Genomic DNA, 21,242 nt, shown 5'->3' with positions numbered 1-21,242 from the left:
TCTTGACCCCCCAGTTTGTTTTACAGGCAGGCTGCTGCTGGAGCAGCACTGAGCAGCACAACCCATGGGAGGGTGGGCTGGAACGTGGCCACAGCTGGCAGGGAGTGCTCGGCCAGCTACACAGCGCTGGTGGCCACGTGCTCCAGTCCCTGGTGCAAGAGGGCCAAGCAGTCCTGGCCCCCGAGTGGCAGTGGGCAGCTCAGGTTGCTGTGGAGGACAGCTCAGGTTGCTGTGGCTACCACACAACACAGGCAGCAAGCCACAGGGCAGCAGGGACAGGAGGCTCAGGCAGCATCCAGCCTGGGCAGATGCTGGTCCGTGGCTGGACGAGAAGGACAAGAGACTGCACAAGGGCAAGAGTTGCACTAGAAGAGTCAAGACCCTCCTCTGTGTAGCAGGACTAAAAACTAGCAGAAAGACCGAAAGGTCTGGGATCTGCTGGTTACAACACTTTCTGTGCTACATGTGCAATATATTTGTTATGAATGTTATCACAAAGTCGGTTCATTCAATACTCTTTTAATCACTGTAGCTAGATGTTCTCTGTCCATTCAAGTGACTTTTATTCGAGTGCAATATTTCAATAGACATGTAGTGACCTAGAATGCTTTGTGTTTTAGAGAATCTGTGTGCAGAGCAATGCAATTAAGTTTAAAACCTTGTAAATAAAACAGGTTGCAAACCAAAAAAAAAAAAAAACAAACCCCAATAGGCTTGCATTTAATTTCTGTGTGTGTTTCAGTGTTGTGCATTAGGCCGCCTCAGTGCAGACCCTGTGTTCTCTGTGCAGGTGTTCATGGAGGAGTGGCTCCTCAGCTGTTGAATGCTCCCTGTTACTGCTTTACTGCTTTACCTGTATTCATTTTTCTAGACTCCTGTCTGCACAAAATGCAATAAATGATTTTATTACACCCTTCACTACTTGCACGGGGACTTTTCACTTGCTTCCAGGTCTCCACAGCTATTTTGCACCATTTACATAACATGGAGCAAGCCCTGACAGGGTGCAGATTGCAGAGGAAGCAAAGCACAAGGAGAGGAAAAGCCTCTCCAAAGGGATGCAGTTCCCACATTTCACCTCACCAAAAGTGCTCAATCTGGATGCAGGATTGTAGAGGTGGAGAAGGGGATCTACCAGGAGGAAAGACAGCTGTCCAGACTCAGCCTGTGGGACACCAGTGCTGAAGGCACAGGGACTTGCAGCCCTGACCTCACGCTGGCTTGGGGCACTGACCTGGACCAGTCCCTCCCATCATCTGTCACCAGAGAGGTTTTGGACTCCTCACATTGGCTGTGCCACACCACATCTTCCTGAGGCCACACCAGTGCTGTGCAAGAGTCAGGACCTGTGAGGTCCACACACATTCTGCTCAGCATCCAGTGTGAAGCTTCAGCACAGCTTCTCCAGGAGAGGAGAGTAACAGCAAACACAGTGAAAAGATGTATTCTGAGAGTACTCAGGTGTCAAAAAATGCAACAAGAAATTTTTCTGACTTTTATTAGAAAGTAATGTCCTCTTGTTAACAGCACAGAGATAAAAGAAATGCTACAACACAAACCACCTGGGACAAAGAAAATCCTCTGCTTCAATCCACTGCTTTCTTAGTATCTCACAGTTCCCTGCAGGAAGCCCACAGACTCCAAGAAGGCCATGACAGGAAGAACCACACAGCTAAGTGATGTTTTGTGTTCTGGTATCAAAGTATGTTCCCAGTAAAAACAGGGTGAGGAATCACTGCCTGATTTACCACTCCACTGTCCGCTGCAGCTCCCAAAATGTTGAGAGAACGTTTAAAATTATGGTATTAACATCTTTAAAATTACGGTATTAACCTCTCCTCCTCAGATGGACCAAACATCCATCAACAGCAAGAGGTCTGATAGAGCAGCACTGCCCCCAATACCTGGTGACAGGCGTTCCCAGGGAGAGCCAGCAGCACATCAGTGTGGCTGCAGCTAAGCTACACTAACAACGGTGCCAAAGACTGTAAGAAAAGGAAATTTACACACCAAATGTACCAGGTTGATCTTAACACTGATTACTCACGGTAGGAAAATTGACAGACCGTTTGAAATCTCTGCCTTGGCTGGAAGTTCTTGTGTTGCAGATGTGTGCTCAGCCCACAGCTGCCAGTCTCTGTGAGTGGTCAGGAACACCGGCCTCTCTGCCTGCACAGGGCAGGCCAGCTGCAGATGGACTGCACAGTCCTGGTTACTGAGCAGTGGTTGGGCATGTGCTTCATGATTTTGGCTGCCAGCACTATCACTGGACTTTCCAAATGGCTTATATGCTATTAAAAGGAAAAAAAAAAAAAAAAAAAAAAAGAAGGAAAAAAAATCCAAAGAAAAATAGTGCCCATTCCACATTGGTGGGTGTCCAAGGCCCATCAGTTTGCTGCTTTGTTCAGTCTCCTAATTCATCAAAACTGATGATCCAAAACTACACTGAGACCAATCAGTGAGCCTAGACTGCACCTCAATGGGAAGGTGCACCAGGTGCTGGGAGTAAGAAAATGCAGCAGGACTGATGCTTCTGGGACGGGACAAGACAACCAATGATCCAACATAGTTCAGCACATTGTGCCTTGGAGAAAACTGAGCATTCTGCTCCAAACATTGCTAACCAGACCAAGGAGAGGGAGGGCAGCGCCAGCAACCGTTGGCAGCAATGCTGCAGGGGGTATGCTCTCGCCAGAGTGGAGAGGACATGCATGTCCAGGGCATCTGTCCCTGGTCAAGGATGGGAGAATTCTTTAACAGCTATAAGTATGGAATGGCAAAGGGAAGGGGAATGGGTCCAACAGCTCAGCTCTAATAGTGTCGCTGGTAGGCACCCATCGGTTGCTGGGCTGAGGACCCCGCTCGCCCCTGGGCCACGGTTTGGCTCACAAGGTGCGAGAGTGCAGGACCACTCTGGATAAGGGTGTCCAAGGCCTTCTGTACACTGGGGTTGTCGAAGTTGATACCAGAAGACACTGGCCTTTGGGCGGGCACATTGCCAGGCGCAGGGAGGCGGGTTTGGTGCTGACCATAGAGAGGCTGAGGTTGTGGAGGAGCTCCAGGTCTCGGACCCGCGTTTCTCGAGGGGCCTGGGAGAGCAGGAATCTGCGCGTTTGGAGTTTGCAATCTCTGCTGAGCCTGGTTTAAATTTCCAGCATTCATCTGTGCTGGCCGGGGCTGCCCGCCGGCCAGGTTAGTAAAGTTCTGGTTGGGAGTGCTGGCTGAAGAGCCCGCAGAGGCCGCAGGACCGCTGTTTGCCACAGCAGCTGCTGCCGCTGCCGCCCCACTGTTGAAGAGACTGAGGATTTTTGCTTGAAGCTCCTGCTGAGGAGTAGAAGAGGACACTGGAACAGAAGGAGTAGAGACCAGAGGCTGTGAACTCTGATGAACTTGAGAACTTGGAAGGTTGGACTGACTACCCAGTGATGATCCTGAAGGTGGCCCCAAAGGTTGTCTTGACATGGGTGCTGGGAAAGAAAGGAAAGGTGGTTAAAGCTCTGCAAATGCCCTAGAAGAGACACCTAAAGAAAACTAATGAAACAGCTACCGTGAAAGACACGGCATCAGTGAACATCCACCCTCAGATCACAGCTGCACAGCTCTGGGAAGCCAAACCACTCTAAAGAAGGGAGCTTAGCAGCCCAACCAGTTATGGCAGTCCTGCTGTTGCCCTAAGAGAATCCAGCATAAAAGATCTTCCACATGAATACTCTGGATTGTCTCACGGCATGCAACAACACATCCATCTCAGTAAAATGAGGTACTTACTACATGAGGATATTATGCTCCCAGACTCCTCTGCAGTCCCAGGACTCTTTTCCTGTCCCAGCCCTGAGGACCACAAACCACACAGTAAAGTCTGTCTGGGGCTGTGGGACTTACCCTGCAGAGATTCAGTGCTGCCCCGCAGCAACCGTTCCTTCCGGTCTCTCAGGTAATTAATGACTTTATCTATCTCCTCAGCAGTCACATAGCGATTGTCTGCCAGCAGGTTCAAGAGAGTTTGGATCCCGGGAGGGTGACCTCCTCTGACACCCTCCTCCATGGGGGGTGGGCGCTCCCGCTCCTGCAAAATAGCTTCGTCTGCCATCTTGGCAGCCTGCCTGGCGATCTCCTCCCGCTCCTTCTCCCGGGACTCTGTCTTGTAGCGCTCGTAATTCCTTGCCACCAGCACCATGGCATCAGCCTGGGGCATGTTGCGGTGCTCTGCACAAAGGGAGAAATGCTCTGAGTGACCCAAAGTGACCCCGATGGAGGTGCTGCTCCTCCTGCTTGCCAGCATAGCCCAGTCAGCAGCAGGCAGCGCTCAGGGAGTGTGAGTGCAGACTTGGGAACTTCCCAGACACATGGGAACAATTACATTTTCAAAGCCAACAGAAGGCCCACTGCTATCAGCCAGCAAGGCCAGCCTTTCCTTCCACAGCTCAGAGCTCAGCCCAGAAAAGTCTTTCTTGTCTCTCACCAGATAAAAGGAAAGCAGCTCCCTCTACCTCTCACATAAATCCTCAGTTCTCCGAGATGAGATAGTCCCAGTCATTTTACTGTTAAACCCTGGGACAGATCCAAAACTTGCCCTCTGAAGGCTGTATGCTTCCCAGAGGAGGACAGCCATGGGAATATGTTTGTTTCTGTGCTGCCAGTGCCTTAACATCTCATGTGCACATGCAGCTGGGGAGGGAGCAGCATTGGCTCAATGTTACATGGCTGCTCACATTCACCACTCTTGAGGCAACAAGCAGCAATCAAATTCTTCTGTAGTAAAATGAGTAATGGGCAATTTCAATGGTGAGTTTTGAGGTCATTATTTCCAACTCCCAAAGCACACACATGAACAGTCACCTGAACACAGATTTAAACTGGGAGATCAAAAGAGCCTTTACCTTCCCAAAAGTGCCCAAAGCTTTGGGCAGGGTCCTTTCAACACCTGCAGAACATCAAATCCTGCAAGCCTTTTCCTCCTAACAGGAAACTTGGATTCATTTTAACATTAGGCTTTGCACAAACTGTGAAAGAGTTCACTGAAACAAACATGCATGCAAAAGTGGCCAGGAGCGGTTGAAGTGACCATATCTAATCTCTGGAATGAGCTGTGGATGAGCTAATGACTGGGGTTACCATCACATCTGATAAACCAGCAGATCCAGTGAAGAAAAGAAGCTTTGGCCTCCTGCCAAAGGTTTAACAGGTGTTAAACCAAAGAAGTTGAGAATTAAAACCAAGGGTGATGGGAAGCTCAGTGACAGTGCATGTGAGCTGTGTGTCTGCAGGAAATGAGGGAGCTCTCCTATCACATCTGCATCTGATGTTAAAAGAAACTGGGCTTCTCCAGTCAGTCAGCACACACCAAGCACTGACTGTGCACTCAGAGGTTTCCTCTCCCAGATGAACTCACAGAACATTACTTGGGAACACAGTAAGGGAGAAATAACCTTTGCAAACTCAGCTGTGGTCAAACCAGGCACCTGTGTTGTCAGATTACATGAACATTACATGTTGCTATGATCAGAGTAACAGCCACTTTCCCCAATCACATTTTGACAAGGCATTTTTAGTACCTACACCCACCCTCATGCAAAAACCAAGTCACACCTTGTGATGGAAAGTGATGTGACAAGTGTAAAGGTGCTAAGAAGGTGGAGCCTGTATACCCAAACACTTTGTAGATCTATCTTTTCATAACACTTTGTAGTTTTATCTTTCATAACTCTTCCCAGTTTCATTATCAAATCTCTACCATTAACAAATCCTTATTAAATCACATTTGATTTTAAAATCTGTCTTTTAATTTGCCACATTCCCAACATGATCTTTCTGAGAGCAACAAGTGGTAGAGCGAGGCTGGGCTGGTATTACTCAGAGATGTCCCAGAGCAGTGCAACTCTGGGGTCCATATCTTGACTTGCCCTAACACTGCAAAGGCTGGCAGTGTTAGGAGCCGAGAACACAGATGAGATTCTTTCTTGGCAGGAATTAGACATTCCTTTTGACAAGGGGCAAACAGTATTATGGAAGCTTTTAAATTATGATATTCCCATTTATGACATGGTGTGAAGTCATTTATAACTCCTTATGTGACAGCAAGGATTAACTTTGTTCTATGTGGTTTTGCCTGAAAGAAAGGTTCAGAGTGACCACACAATTCCCAGCCTACTGAGACCTTAGTACCTTGTGGGGTGCCAAACATGATGTTAACAGTGCAAGAACGGTGAACTTGATGCTGCTGGGTGATGACAATGGCGAAAGGAGACCCTCCCCTGCTCACATCATCCAGGGCTTGTGTCAGTGACATCTCTGTGTTCAGGAAGATCAGGTCCACTACCATGCCCAGGTCCCGCACCTTCCGCCCCACGGACTCTGCGTACTCCCTACCAGAAAGCAAAGCAGCAGTTTAACAAATCAGTCACACACAGGAACAGAAATCTTGGCACTGTACCCTCTCCACCATCCCAGATTTGGTTTTCTGATTACTTGCCCAGCTTCATGACGTTTACCAGGACAGTACTAAAGCAATCCCATTATAGCAATATAAAAGCCCTTATTCTGATCTGAATCAGTCATTTCAGTTCAACCAAAATAAATTACAAATCAAGCCTTAGCTGAGCTGAGAAACAGAGTGTTTGCAAAGGGATTTACACTATTACAAGTTTGTTTACACATAAATGCGTTTCAACTAAATTCATCAGGGGAAGGAATTTACGCCAGCAGAGGTCCAAGGGGTACAGAGCAGAGGAGCCAACCTATAGAACTCATTTACTCCTGCTCTGTTCAGTATCTCAACTGTTCACATGTGCCTCATTCCTTACTGGCCTGCTCTTTTCTACTGGCTGCTTTCTGCTCTCACCCACTGCCAAAACAGCATCTCTGAATCCACTGCTCCTGTATATTCTGTCCTACAGACTTTCCCATCCAAGCACAAAACACAGCTCACAAGGCTGAGCTTGAATTGCCAAGGGTTTTTCTTAAGTTTACTATACTTAGAACCAAACCTGCAATACTGACTGCACAAAAGTCTGACAAATTCAGTCTGTGTGCACCCACACCTCAAAAGAGGGTAATTTTATTGTCTTTGGAGGTGAAGTCTGTAATGATAATTAAAACTGTCCCCCCCCTTAAACCATCTTTTTAAGAGCTTTGAAGTCAAATGACTGTATCTAAGGCATTCAGGAGTCATCTTTCAACAAGTCTATAGCAGGTGACATCAGTGCTTCAATACAAGATTTATGAACAGGCTCCAGCTCTTAAGGTTTGTAGCTGTTACAGACCAAAATGATTCTTGGGATACTAAGCTGATCCTCTGGCACAAAAAAAATATTCTTGGGTCAAGCACAATAACTTGTGGTCTATTAGAATATCTTTCAAGGAATTTTAGCCACCAGGGAATAAAGGATCTAAAATTTCCTCTCAAGATTTGTACCAACAGGTAATCAACTCCATCAGAAGTTTATTTCTAGTTTCACTGCTTCTCCTATTTCCATTTCCTGATCCGTTTTCTACCAGCAGATGAGGCAAGCTCCAGCTGTCTCTTTCTGCCCCACATGTACAGCAATGTTAAAGAAAAGCAACTCTTGATCTTTTCTCTGAAGGGTGTAGGATACAGAGCTTTAACTTTCCACCAACAAAGGTTTTCCTCAGATTACAAGCCAGAGCTGTGATTTATTTACATATTTACTATTCTTTAGTATATTTAACTGTAAAGATACAGACATCAGACTGGTGACATTGTTAAAGCCCTCTACTACTGTGCCAGGTGTACCTCCTGTTCCCAACAGAGTGCCTGCCCTGTGAACTCAGTAAGTGCTCAGCCAGCCATAGGAGATCACCTACTTACTACTTACACCTGCTTTTGATACTGTCCCTGACTGCCTTCAGCAGTGATTTTGTATTTCTTGCACACTGGACTAATGGCAATGATTGGCATCTGCCCTAGGAACCAATCCAGCAGGAGCTCTGAACTAACACCCCCAATCCACTCTGACCCATGCTCTGTACTGTCCCCTGGCTGGCACATATTCCTAAGCTCCATATCATGCTACCCATGAAAAACAAGTACAGGCAACCTGTTGAAATGGTAGGCTTACATGGAGAGATGGTATAAAAGTATCAGGAGAAAGTATAGCTATAGATTACAAGGGGGAAATATAAGCAAAGCACAAGATACATTTCCTCATCTCATCAACATATATTCCCAGAAGAAAAACATGAGCTGTAGCTTCCTGGGGGCTCTAAATTCACACTCCTCAAGAGCAGCCTGTAAGACAAACAGCCTCAAGGCAGGACTAAGTTTAAATCCATTCTCTTCTACCAGGCAATATTAAAACTGATTGTAACAATTTTCTTACTTTGTCTGTTTATTCACCACTATCACAGAACAATCCACAGGTCTCTCTGCATCAAACCGTCTCTTGATTTCCTCATAGTACTGACGGTACAGCTCCTCCCGGCGCCGCTCCTCGCGCTTCAGGCGGTCTGAAATGAGCCACAGGGACAGGATGAGTGACACCCTTCAGACCTCCTCAGAGGGGCACAGAGCGCCACAACTGTGGCACTGTGGCACCATGGCACCCTCCCTTTGAAGTGCAGGCACTCACCCTCTGGCTCCTTGTAGCGGTCATAGTAGGAGTCGTCCTTGCGCCGGTAGTAGTCGTCAAGGCGCAGGTAACGGTCGTAAGATTCGTCTCGTCTGCAACATTCAGAAGCAGCAATGGTTTCCTGCAGCGCCATCTCAGGCAGTAACTTTGGGCAAAGCATCACACCCAGACCTCCCCCAGGTTTAATTTCTGAGGTACCCATCTGCTCCTCACAAGACACAGAGCAGCACCCAGCTGTCCCCAGCCAAGGGTGATTTCCTTAAACACCTGACAACACTCAAACAATTGTGTCAGAAATGCCATAAAAACATTACTTTGGGAAATAGGATCTTGGAGTGTTTACCTGTACAAAGAGTCCCGAGGGTCTCTCATATCCCGTGGATCCCTCATATCTCGTGCATTTCTCATATCCCGTGGATCCCTGTATCGATCATACAGTGGCTCCCGTGGGTCACGAAGATCTCTAACATCACGTGGGTCCCTCAAGTCCCTTGGATCCCTGATATCCCTTGGGTCTCGCAGGTCCCGTGGGTCCCTGTGGTCTCTGGCATCACGCATGTCTCTACCTCGAATGTCTCGAGCGTCTCTAGAATCTCGCCCGTTCCTGCCATCCCTGCCATCCCTGGGGTCTCTCCGTGGGCTCCCCCGAAGAGGGGAGCGGTCGCGCCTGGCATCTCGGCCATCCCCGTAGGCATATTGCTCTCTGAGGAAAACACCAGGGAAATTCCATTAGCCTGCTAACAACACGAGTACAGTTACCCTTACATCTCTTACCTGAGGTGCCAAAGTCACCTTTCACAGCAGCTGAATCCTCCCTCTTACCCCACAAAAACAAACATTGATCAAAAGTCATATTTTTGAAGCAGTCTGGAGAAGGTTTTTGATTCTAATAATCAGCACGGCTAAACAAGACCCAGAAAGCTCCTTAATGGAGCACTAAGTGTAGAGCACCTTTGGATGAAGTGAACAGGCACTTCAGAAACCACCATTTTAAGGCCTCTGACTTCCAACATCAGCCATTGATGATCTATCAATCATGTCTGGCAAATTCTTTGAGAGAATTGAAGGTGATGTAGGCTAATACCCACATATATGCAATAGCGAGGAGTGTTCAAGGGATCCATTAAATTCACTCATCAATGACAGCAGAACACCTGCAGTAACGTTATTGGCATATGATTAAAAAAAGGAGCAGCTTGTGAGGAAAGACATTGCAGGTTCCATGTTGCAGTTGGGTTTTTGCTGCTGACAGAAAGCAAAGACAGCTATGGCCTTCTCCTGGATTTTAGGGATAGTTTCTGTAGAAAGCCAGCCTTATGTTTATAATGCCCTGGTTAAGAGGGTACTAAACCCAACCAGCATTGCATCCTCAGTGGCCACAGAAGACTTCTCTGTTGGATCTGAATGATCTGTCTCATTCAGACTTTATATTGCAGTCTTCACAGGCAAGGAAGAATAATGTTCCAGTCTTCATCTTTTCCCAAAGCAGCAGGAGTTTTCCAGGTCGTATTCTGTTTTCCAGAGAAGGCTATAACTTCACTGTAGTCAAAACAAAGTATTAAAAAAATCTTGCAGAGAAACAATGGAGCTTGATGTGTTCGGACTGGTTTTCCCCCAAAAGAGTGACAACCATTAGGAAAAAAACCCCAGCTTTTTGAATCTTTATTTCCCATACTTGACATGACTTTTACAGTCCTCAAACGGCCTAATCTAATTTATGAAAGATAAGCAGAACCTAAGTCTGCATCCACTGCAGTGCAGTGACATAGAGATCACCTGGAGAGAACGAGTCAGATGAGCCAAGTTTGGTGTCAGGCAGAGTGACAGGAATGAGATGGAAGAGCAGTCTGTGCATGGATTTTGGTGTCAGACACCCAGCTGTGCTGGGAACACGTAAGAGTGCTGGCATTCTCTGTTGCACATCAGATACAAACCAGATTTTGGGACAAATTAGAGATGCCAACAAGAGCCTCCTCCTCTAAGTAACATAATGAATTCGCAAACAGGCAGGTGTAAACTCCTTTGGCTTCTTGGACATATAAATCCATTTTTCGTTTGTGATCTGCACTGAAACCATATCCTGTGAGACACACATCATATCCCCTTCCCGCAAAACCTACAATGAATGATGGCGAAAGCTCAGGGGAAACTTCTGACTTGCTCTAATGGATACTGAATAACTGATCTTTCCATAGCTGTGAGACCATTTAGCAAAACAACCAGATGCAGGGGAATTGTTTGGCATATGACATTTATTCCAGCTGGAGTGGGGGTGACCAGAACAGGCCACATTTATTATTTGCAGAGAAAGAGATCCAGAATGAACAACGCACAACTGTGACAGAAGTAGAGATGTGGAACAGGTTCCCTCAGCTCTTGTGCCCGCATGGCTGCCCTGCTCGAGGGAGACAGCAGCACAAAGGCACAGCTCTGGTCCTCAGTCACCATGGTCTGGCTCCTGCAGCATCAGCACCACCACCTGCATCTGCTTGGGACTTGGCCCTGCTGGTCCAGCACCGCTGTGTGCAGCGCAGTGTGGGGCTCTGCAGCACTGGCAGGGGCAAGCTGCTGCTCCCAGGCCACAGCATGGTCCAGAGTCCATGGATCGCAGCCATGCCCAGGACTTGTGACTGTGACCCCACTGCCACCTGTGCCCACAGTGCTGCTTGGGACCTGGTGCTAACCACATGTGATGGCCATGGTATATGCAGTGCCAACTGAAATCCAGTGCATGTCACAGTGGCACCAAAGCCTTTGGCTGCTCTCCAGTCACGTCCAGTGCTCCTTAGTACTGCAGCACAGGCACCTGCTCTTGCACACATGCAGGATGACATAGGTTGCAATGCCCATGGCATCAGTGCCCGTGTTTATCTCTCTGCAGTGCAGTCCACGGATCAATGCCCATGGTACAGACACCTGCCCCTCACCCCTGCAGTGCTGCAGCATCAGTGGCACTGAGGCCAAAGATGTGCCATCAGTGCCTGCTGCTCACATACTCCCAGGGTCCTCCCACCACCACTGAGCGCACCCCAGGCCCAAGACTTGCTGCATCTGCCACAGGAATCCCAGCACTTCTTGGGCCTGATGCCCATATGCTGGTCTCTGCAAGCACATTTGGCCCTGTGTAGGGTTAAGTGCAGTGCATAAAAATCCTAGATGGTGCCAAGAATTGCAGCTACTCAATCTCTGCATTTTTGGTAATTTAGCAGTTCAAGCTAGTAAAGCACACTAGACGTGGCACGTGGCACCTCAATTATCTTCGAGTCCAACAAGCACCATGCTTTTTCATGGAAAGCTTTACAGCAGAAGCACACAGGGTGGATACCTTGTACCAAACAACACTGAAGCATGTCTTTGTGTGCTTCCTAGTGATGCTGAGGAAAGGACACTGAAGTTGTCTTCCTGTGACAGGCCAATCCATATCTTTTCCCCTTGCCTGTGGCTGCCTACACAGAGGTGGTAAAAGAGGTGAATGTGCTGTGCCCACTGCAGGGTGGGAAGCCAGGAGAAGCTGGAGAGTACAACGGTGACTGCACGGGGGGCTGGCTCCAGGCTCTGATAACACAACCACACGGGCAGACAAGACCGTGCAAGAGACATTTGCTCTGTCTTGTGTTTTGCTCAAGCGCTCTTTTCCAGTCTCATGGCAGCACTGGAAGGGTTCAGCATCAGAAGAGGCAAGATCCCAAGATCCTCTGCACTAGGAACGTTGCAGCCCCTTGGCATTCTCTAGATATGTCTCGGCTTCTCTGATCCTTGGAGGCAGGAGTAAACATCAAGTGTATTCTTCCTCTCAAGTCTCTTGCAGCCTGTGCTTCAAAACTGAATGCTGGGCTGCAGTAATGGCAGCAGACACAAGGTTTCTCTCGTGCCTCCCAAGATGCCCAAGCCTAAAGGGCTCTGAGAGGTGGAGCAGACACTTTCCTGCTGGAGCATCACTGTTTGACTGGGGAGGTGGCAGTAGGGAAGAGACACAGACATTTAGCACAGGCCGCTGGGCTCATGCCCCAAAGGCCTGAATTCCTATATAACTCACTGCTTCCAGGTACTTTACCTTCGTGTGGGACTGGACCTTGATGAAGCCTTATTCATATTTCTTCTTTCCACTGCTTTATTAATATCTGTAAAGAATAATCAACCCATCTGTTCAATGCTATGAAACAAAAAAAAGATCATCAGCACAATTAAAATGAAAGCAACTTAAGCTCAACAACATCCAGATGGTGCAAGGAAATCCATTCAGCAGAGAGACATTGTCACTTTGACAATTTTTTATTAAGTTTAGATAGTACAACATCATGAAAATTTCATGGATTTCTTTGACTTCAAAATAGGGTGGACAGCTTGGGTGAAGTTTTAACCCTGCATGTTCAGGCCTACATCCAGACTCTTCCTTCCATAAGAGAACCTCTTTCTTCTGCAGTCTATGAGCGAGCAGAAAGCGACTCATGGACTCTAGGAGAAAAAGCAGAGTCTGAAAACCTCCGAGAAAGGAATGATGGCCAGCACAGTCTAAAGTTCACAGCCAGTCCTGTTCAACAGAGCATGCTGATACCCTTGGTGGAAACAATCCAAGGGTTCTCAAAGGGGCACGTGCAACTGCCTTCCAAGAGACTGCTGCAGTGTTAAGGTGCATGGCCCCCACCACTGAGAAACGGATCCAGGAGCCCTGGAACACAGGCTCCTTATAAAGTTAACATGGTGCATCCAAAGCATCATTGTTAATGTAATGCAGACTAAAGCAACAGATCGAAAATTTGAAAACTGGTTGGCTTCTGTGAAAAACACCATGAAGGGAAACACAAAGAATGAAGAGAGCTGAAGAAACAGAATCTTGTCCTCAACCCGCAAAAGTGAAGTTGCCCAGAACTGGCAGGGACCCACACTGTTCTCAAAGCCTCCCGTGACAGATGACTGGAGATGAAATAATGCTCTGGAGGGGAGGAAGAGCAAACAGCAATATGACTTTGGACATTTTACTGAGAACCTTTTAAGGAAAAGAACCCAAATCTAGGCCCTATCTGCTTCCCCAGAATCTATGAACAATTAACATTTCTGATGAGTTATTTACATTAACCACTTTCAAAGCTCTTGCATGAGAATGTAAACATGCTGTGATGTCTTTAGGCAGACTCAGTCTTAATATCTTCTGTAACATCCCCAACTATCCTTCATTATTTTCAAGATTAAAACAGTAATTAAGGGATCAGGTCTAATTTTTGTTCTTGATGTCAATGAAGCAGCATGTTGCCTCTCAGATGGGGCAGAGAAGCAAGTGCAACCTGAACATTAACTACAACTGCAGCATAACACCACTCACAGGACCTCAAAGCACCTCCCCAGGATCAAACACAGCTGCAGGGTCTACTGTTCCAAACTATATCTGAAAGACACTAATTCTCTGAGTAGTTTTACTACTAAAGATATGAAAACACGACTGTACATTTTTGGAAATACTTGTATTATGCTACACTGGAGTTAAACTCTCCCAAAACGTTTTACCTTCCTGTGTTATTAACGATTGTATTTAATACTCACACTGCATAACTGAAGTAACTGTTCTTCTTGCATTCATTTTTTAGTAGATAATTTTGCCCCTTAAAGTCAAATGTTATCTTTAAGCAAGACACTAGCTGCTTTCTTTGGTTTAAGATTATTTTTATTTTCTGTTTTAAGATGCCATTGAAGAAACCTATTATGATTTTTACACTCAGTATCATACATTTCTTTCAAATAAAAAAAATATTTAGATCTTCACAAAAATATTTTACTAGAAGAAAAAAAAGAAAAAACTTTGACAGGGATCCTTCTCTTGTGCAAAACAAACACATTTAGTAACATTTTATTTAATGCCAACAGCATTTACAAGTATTTGAAAATATACACTGACAAAACTTCTGGAAAAAAAAAAGCCCAAATAAAAAGTCTTCTGTCCTGTAGGATTTTGAGATGACAAGGCCACTGTAATCACACAGTGTAACCTTCTGAACAAACACAGGTGACAGGAGTTTCTGGAATCCATCTATCTCAAGTGCAGCAGTGGCACTGAACTAGTGCTTATCTTTTAGCAAAACATCCAATTCCAATTTAAAAGTCTTCAGAGCACAGAAACCACCACAGATCCAATAAATTACTCCAGAAGCCAATTATTCTGCTGTTAGAGAAAAGTCTTTATTCACATTCAAGGCACTGTCACACTTATGCCGACTACACTAAAACTCCCTGATCACAGGTCTGTCTGTAACACAGAGATCACATCACTCCTTTCTCTTGAGATTTTTGCTTGGGTTTGTTCTTTAATTCTAAACCTCTGTCAGGTTTTATCAAGGTTTTTCCATTTCAGCATTATCCTTTTTGAACCAGGCATACCAAAACTGAGCACTCTTCCAACAGCAAAATCCCACAGTACCAAAACCTCCCTACTTGCACACCTGTGTTTTGCACAGCCAAGGATGACTGAAGCACTCTGGCTGGGAGCAGACCTTCCCTGTCAGCTTCACTTAAAGCTCAGGTGTGTCTGCATCCAGGACAGGAAGTCCAGGTCCTTTCACCATCAGTGACTCAATCTCCTTTATTTCATCTTTTTCTTAAAACATGTTTTCCTCTCCAAGTCCCTTATAAAAACCCCATATGGCCAGGACTCAGTTTTTCTAGACCACCACTCAAAGCACTGAGAAATTCCATCATGTTGTAACTATTCTATTCTAGATTCACTTGAAATCCATTTAACTCTGATGTTTTTAACTGTTCTCCTTTCTTATAAGTCAAACACCTTACAGCAATCTGTACACTAACCCTGCTGCTTCCAGCCCTAGAGCTTGCAGTACCATAAGAGTAACTAAGACAGAATTTATTTTGATGGACATTAATCAATTGCCTTCTCATCAGTGCCAAGTGAAAGAACCCCTTTGGTCCCAGGCTCTGATGACAGGCTCATTCCATTTACCCTGCCTACTGGCTCACCTGCAGCACTCTACCAGCTCCCTGGAAAGTCCCTAGTTTTCCAAGGCTTGTGGAAAAACACCGGTAACAGACTAGGCAGGTCAGTAGTTCACTGAGCCTCACTGATGTTAATTCTTTTGAGAGCTCTAGATTTGGTAGCTGCAGTTTTACCTTTTTGGTTTTGCTACTAAAATGGAAATTACATTAAACACATCTGCCTTTTCAAAAACAGGCAGCAGAAACATTAACTGGTCTTCTCAGTTAGAAATTTTATCATTGCCAGTTAGTTACCCTTAGCTTCTAAAATAGCTAAAGTTGTTCCTATTTAAGTCTCTACACTTGGATAACGCTGGACATCATTTCTTCTTGTATCCTTCTACCCTTCTTGTCTATTTGCCTTCATTTCCATCTTCAGGCTCCTATTTGCTATTGCACATACACCTTCCCACAGGTTACTATTTATTTCTCCTGTCATTCTTTTTTAAGTCACACTGTTTTTCTTCAAATTATCATAGGCTTACTTTGAAAGTAATTTTTTCCTTGCATTTAAAAGATTAGTTGTGGATTTCTAACCATTCATGTCCATTTAAGTCTGCTCCCAGCACATTTAGCAGAATTATCTTCATCTTTACGAAAATATCCTTTTTAAAGCACCCAGTATTTATAGCACTGCTTAAAGGCTGGCTCCACTTGTGCAAAAATCCCAGCTAAGTTTACTTAGCCAACCAGCCACTAAGCACTGTGACCAATTCCTTTGAGCATGTCAAGATGAAGCCCAGTTTTGGTTTACAAATGTTATTAAACTCTGTGCTGGACATTTCAATGATCCCTTTCCAGGCCTCACTTGCTGCAGTTTCTTCTCTGCTCTTAAGGCTAACAGAGCTTTCCAAACACTAACACATAAAAATTCAGGGTAAGACCCAGGCAGCAAGGTGAAGCACACAGCAGGAACTCAGGAGGCAAATGCATTCTGTTTAAATTGATTGAGACTAAGGCCAGACAAGTGTCACACTGTGACCTTTGAGGAGGGCTTTAAAACAAGAGCACCCTTTCTCCCGAACGCATGCTGGGGTCAGGAGAGCGAGGAGCAGTTTCCTTACCTAATCTATACCCTTTATAAAGGCGACCCTTCTCACCGTCCAGAGCGGCCTGGACATCTTCTAGACGGTCATACTGCACGAACCCATAGCCATGGTACATGCTGAGGGCTGCAAGAGTTAACAGCAGGGCAAGACCGGTTACAACCACGGACAGAGCTGAGACACACACACATCGCTAACCCCACCAACTGCACTCTACCCAGAAACCACTATGCAAGCTTCCTGGGAAAATCAAATCCACCAGGATCAAAGTGCAGAGCTCAAAGACTCAGATCAAGTTCCTTCTGACAAGGCAGTGACCAAAATTCAGCCCGTGAAGTGACCAAGATTTGATTAAAAGGCTATGAAAGAGTATTGTGACATCACACTGCGACCCTAAAAGCTAAAACATAGTTGATATATTTGCATTACGTTTGAGCTGTACTGAAGGAATCACTTTTCCAGACAAAATGCAGGCAGAGAAAATTATCATTAAAAGGTCACTATTTAGGAACAACATTGGTCACTCCTCTCATCATCATCAAATAGCATTTGACAAGCATGAAGCAATATTTCTCCCTGAAATCCCTGCCACAAAAAGGCATAAGATAATATACTAACCCCTGATTTTGCCATATTTTGAAAATATCTCTTCCATTTCTTCACGAGTCATGTGGTCTGTGGGCAAATTGCCGACAAAAAGTCTTCTCTCTAAATCCTGAGGATTGGTGCTGTTAGTGAAGTCGCTCTGTTTGATGCTATTGCTCTTGCGTCCTCGAGCCATTTTGCTTTCGTTCCAAATCCAACTCTTCACAAAAAAAAAAAATGGCCATGCATATAATTTCAATCCATGACATTAAAATTAAACTGGAACAAGATTAAACTTAACAGCTTTGCAGACTAGAAGCCAACTGGGTCTGCTTGACGCAAACTTCACTCCAGAGAAATCTTAATACGAGGGACACAGAGGTCAGGCAAAAACACTCACTGCAGCATTCTGGTAGAGCTTTTCTGTAATACTGAAAGGTACCAAACCTAATTATTTTGCAGAAGGTTTTAATGGTTTGACTCCAAACTAAGATACAAGTAAAACTAATTTTCCACTAAAACTCCTTAACTTTAAGCTTTTCAACATGCCCATTGTTGTCACATCTAGTTCTTCAATCCACTGATAAGAAATACTGAAATTTATGCAATATTTTAATAAGCAGAAAGGAAACACTCATTGCAACATTGCATAACAGCACCCAAATATTCCAGTAGGGCTTGGAACCAGGCATCAGGAAATACGGCTGAAATACTCCCAAGTGACCTCATCTGGGTCACTTCACTACATGTGAAACCTCAGCTTTCCAATCCCAGAAAGCACAGGTCCTTATCTGCTTCTCTGTTAGACAGCACAGCCTTGTCCCCATGGAGATGTCAGCTCCCACAGCAGGCGGGTCCATAGCTGGGAATTTAACCACCCCCAGGTAAATGCTGCACCCTTCCTCACCCCCCCATGCAGAAAAAGCACATTCCCTTAGCCCACACCCCTGCACACAGCTGGAGCAGTCAGCAACATTCACTGCACAAACTCACCCAAACAAATTAAAAAAAAACACCTCAGAAAAAAAAAAAAACCAACAAAAAAACAAAAACAAAAACATAACAAACACTGCCAAGGCTAACAAAAACACCATCCCCAATATTCAGACTTTCTGGTTTAAAATTCACCATTATAAAAAGCTCAAAGAAATTAATAACACTGAAACTTTCAATGTGAACTTAAAAGTTTGAAAATTATTTAATAAAGTTGTTCTACTTCCTAAACATTCACCTACAGGAATGCAGGATGGGATTTTCTGTTTGTAACATGCAAGAAGCTTGGAAAAAGAAATATGATGAAATTAAGTGTATCAACAGAAACTTCTCTTTTTAATCATGCAATGCCTACAACCAAGATACTCTCTCACAGTACCCTGGAGTAAATACAATTTAAGTCATCTCTAAATAAATCAATCAAATGTCAAAATAGATGAGTCTATATGAATACTTTTGCAACATTTAACTGGCATGAAAAACACATCTACTCCAGATCTGAGACAAAAAAATATATTTATTTATTCTTTAAAGATCAATCAACTTCACATTTGTATCACTCTTGCCCCTTTTTAGGAAACCCTGCAGAGATGGGGGGCAGAGAACACTTCCTTGTCTAATAAACTTTTTAAAATTAATTGCCAGAACTGGGGTGAGGAAAACAAAATCCAACACCCAAACCAAAATCCAACAAAATTAATCTCCTCTATCATATTTGCCCAATCCCCCTGGAAGTTTGTCCACACACATACACAGAGTTTTATCTTCCCCATGAGAAGTACCAAATCCCTTTTTTTTTTTTTTTAAACAAGAGCACTGAACTTCTATTCCACTACTGCAGCTCAAGTTCTCATCAGTTGAGGGTAGAGAAGCTTTCAAAATTATAAGAGGCAATAAAACATGGAAGGCACCATCTATCCCCATTCAGAGCAAGATGCAGTGCACAGGCACACACAGCAAACAGTTGTCAAACAGGCCTGTAGCTGCTGGCAGGACATCTCACTTTCAGGATAAAGAGCTGTAAGAAATTCCCTTTCGCGCTCCTAAGGGGTGGGGATAGCAGGGGGTGTCTGAGGAAGAGGCTGCAAGAACTTTCCACGTTCAGAAAAGCAGAGAGCTATTTTCCCACTTCAAAACAATCAGTAAATCAGAACTCTCATCTAAGGTAATTCACTGCCTCTTATCATTTTCCACGCAGCAGATTACATAATTAAGGGCCATTTAGTGATCATAAGACCAGAATAATTGAATGTTGTCCCCCCTCTGGGTACACTACATCAGGTGAACACCTTATTCCCACATGAAGTCTTATTGTACGAATGCAGCCAGAGAGGCACCGAGAGAGTTTAAAGGTGCCAATTCCCCGCGCAGCAATTGTGCCCACGGCACCTCATGAACCAACAAATGCTGTGGAAATTAATTAAAGCCACATCTCTCTAAAAACCTTATATTTAAAACCAGAGTTGTTTATTAATAGCGCTACAGCTTCAAGGAAGCAAGACTGCTGGAGCAGGACATTGCAACTCATTTGCCACAAGCGAAACACAACACAAGCCTCCGTGAAGTTCGGGGGCAAAGCAGAAACAGCGGGCACGGAAGGCAGAGGTGCCGAGGAGCGGGAGCTTCCCTCGGAACCGACCCGCGCTCTCCCAAAAGGGCTCTCCGGGGCAGCGCTGGCACCGCCCGTCCCGGCCCCCCGCACCTGGGCACACGCGGTGCCGCCCACACGGTAACCGGGGGAGCGCCCCCGCCTTCCTCCCGCCGGCTCGCCCTTGCCCCGGGCCCCGCTCACCGCGGGCCCGCAGCAGCTCCCGGGGCAGCGGGGAAGGACTCCTGGCCGAGAGCTTCACCGGCGGCCGCCGCTCCCACCCGTGCTTCCCTTCCCTCTGTCCGGGCCTGGGCGCTGCCAGCGCCGCTCAACCCGCACACAGGCTACTCCGGGGGTGCGGAGCAGCCCCATCGAATCCCGGTGATCCCGCGCTGCGCGGACGCGAGGCGGAGGCGCGGCCCGGACGCGAGGCGGAGGCGCGGCCCGCCCGCAGGCCGCGAGGCACGCCCGGCCCGGCCTCAGACGAGAAGGACCGGGCCCTCTGCGGGGCTCGCTGCCGTAAGCCTGTCGCTCGGGCGCTCTATGTACCGCGGCCGCGGACCCGCAGACTCACCGCCACTCCCGGCCCGGACCCGGTGCCCCGTCAGGCCGCCGCCGCCAGGACAAAGGCGCCACCCGCCACTACCGCACGGCGCCGTCGCAAAGAGGAGGGAGGAAGCATGGTCGCTATGGCGACATAGCGCACTTTACGGCGCACCAGCGTGCCGCCATGCCTGCCGAGGCATAGGCCGCTTGCCCCGGCTCCCGGCGTATCCCGCGGTATGGTGCTGCAAGGCAGGCTGGGAGTTGTAGTGCCGAGGAGGCCGGGCGGCCGCTGGGTGGCGCTATCGGACCTCGCGCGGGGAGGCGGCGGAATCGGGATCAGACTGTGACAGAGACAGGGACCGGCATCGGGATTAGACTGGGACAGGGACAGGGACCCGGATCGGGGTCAGAGAGTGACAGGGACCGGGATCGGGTTCAGGTTGTGACAGGGACCGGGATCGGGATCAGACGGGGACCGGGATCGGGATTAGGCTGGTGTTGAGACAGGAGTAGGGGTCGGGGTCAGACAGACCGGATGGAGCTTTGGAACGGGACCGGTGTCAGGATCGGAACCAGGGTGGGGATCAGACCAGGACAGGTTCTGAGACTGGGGCCGCGATCGGGGTCAGACCGAGACCAGGACTGGAGTCAGGATCAGACTGGGACCGGAATCGGGATCAGTCCGGACCCAGGGCCAGGACCGGAGCGTTCCTGACCCGTTCAAGGGGTGGCGTTCCCGTGCTGCGCCCCTAGCCCCGGAGCCGCCCCCGAGCAGCAGCTGTCCCGGTACTCTGCCCCGCTGTGCGGGTAGCAGGACCGGGGGATCTCGTAGGGGCTCCCGCCTGAGCAGCTCCTCCCACCTGAGCAGCACCTGAGCACCGGCCCCCGACCCGGTATGGGGAGCAAGGGGCGCTCACA

General features: G+C 46.9%; 1 protein-coding gene across 5 annotated transcripts; it reads right to left on the bottom strand.

Annotated features, from left to right (window-relative positions):
* Positions 1–1,482: 1,482 nt before the first annotated feature.
* On the bottom strand, positions 1,483–21,051 carry NCOA5 (nuclear receptor coactivator 5). Of its 5 annotated transcripts, none has more exons than XM_018917245.3 (10): positions 20,353–21,050; positions 17,231–17,417; positions 16,631–16,738; positions 12,643–12,709; positions 8,932–9,291; positions 8,589–8,680; positions 8,340–8,466; positions 6,166–6,365; positions 3,883–4,206; positions 1,483–3,467 (listed from the first exon to the last, which is right to left on the bottom strand). In XM_018917245.3, the coding sequence occupies exons 2-10, from the start codon at positions 17,391–17,393 to the stop codon at positions 2,812–2,814; spliced, it is 2,097 nt and encodes a 698-aa protein (XP_018772790.1). In that variant the 5' UTR covers positions 17,394–17,417; positions 20,353–21,050; the 3' UTR covers positions 1,483–2,811. The 5 variants fall into 5 exon arrangements, with proteins under 5 accessions (XP_018772790.1, XP_050838135.1, XP_018772791.1 ...); XM_050982178.1 differs by lacking the exon at positions 20,353–21,050 and adding an exon at positions 19,983–20,338; XM_018917246.3 differs by lacking the exons at positions 16,631–16,738; positions 17,231–17,417 and having other exon boundaries at positions 20,353–21,051.
* Positions 21,052–21,242: the final 191 nt, after the last annotated feature.

The sequence above is a fragment of the Serinus canaria genome, chromosome 20, assembly GCF_022539315.1.
Source record: "Serinus canaria isolate serCan28SL12 chromosome 20, serCan2020, whole genome shotgun sequence".
Taxonomy (NCBI): domain Eukaryota; kingdom Metazoa; phylum Chordata; class Aves; order Passeriformes; family Fringillidae; genus Serinus; species Serinus canaria.
Note: the sequence above shows the minus strand (reverse complement) of the source record. Positions and strands in the feature narration are given on the sequence as shown.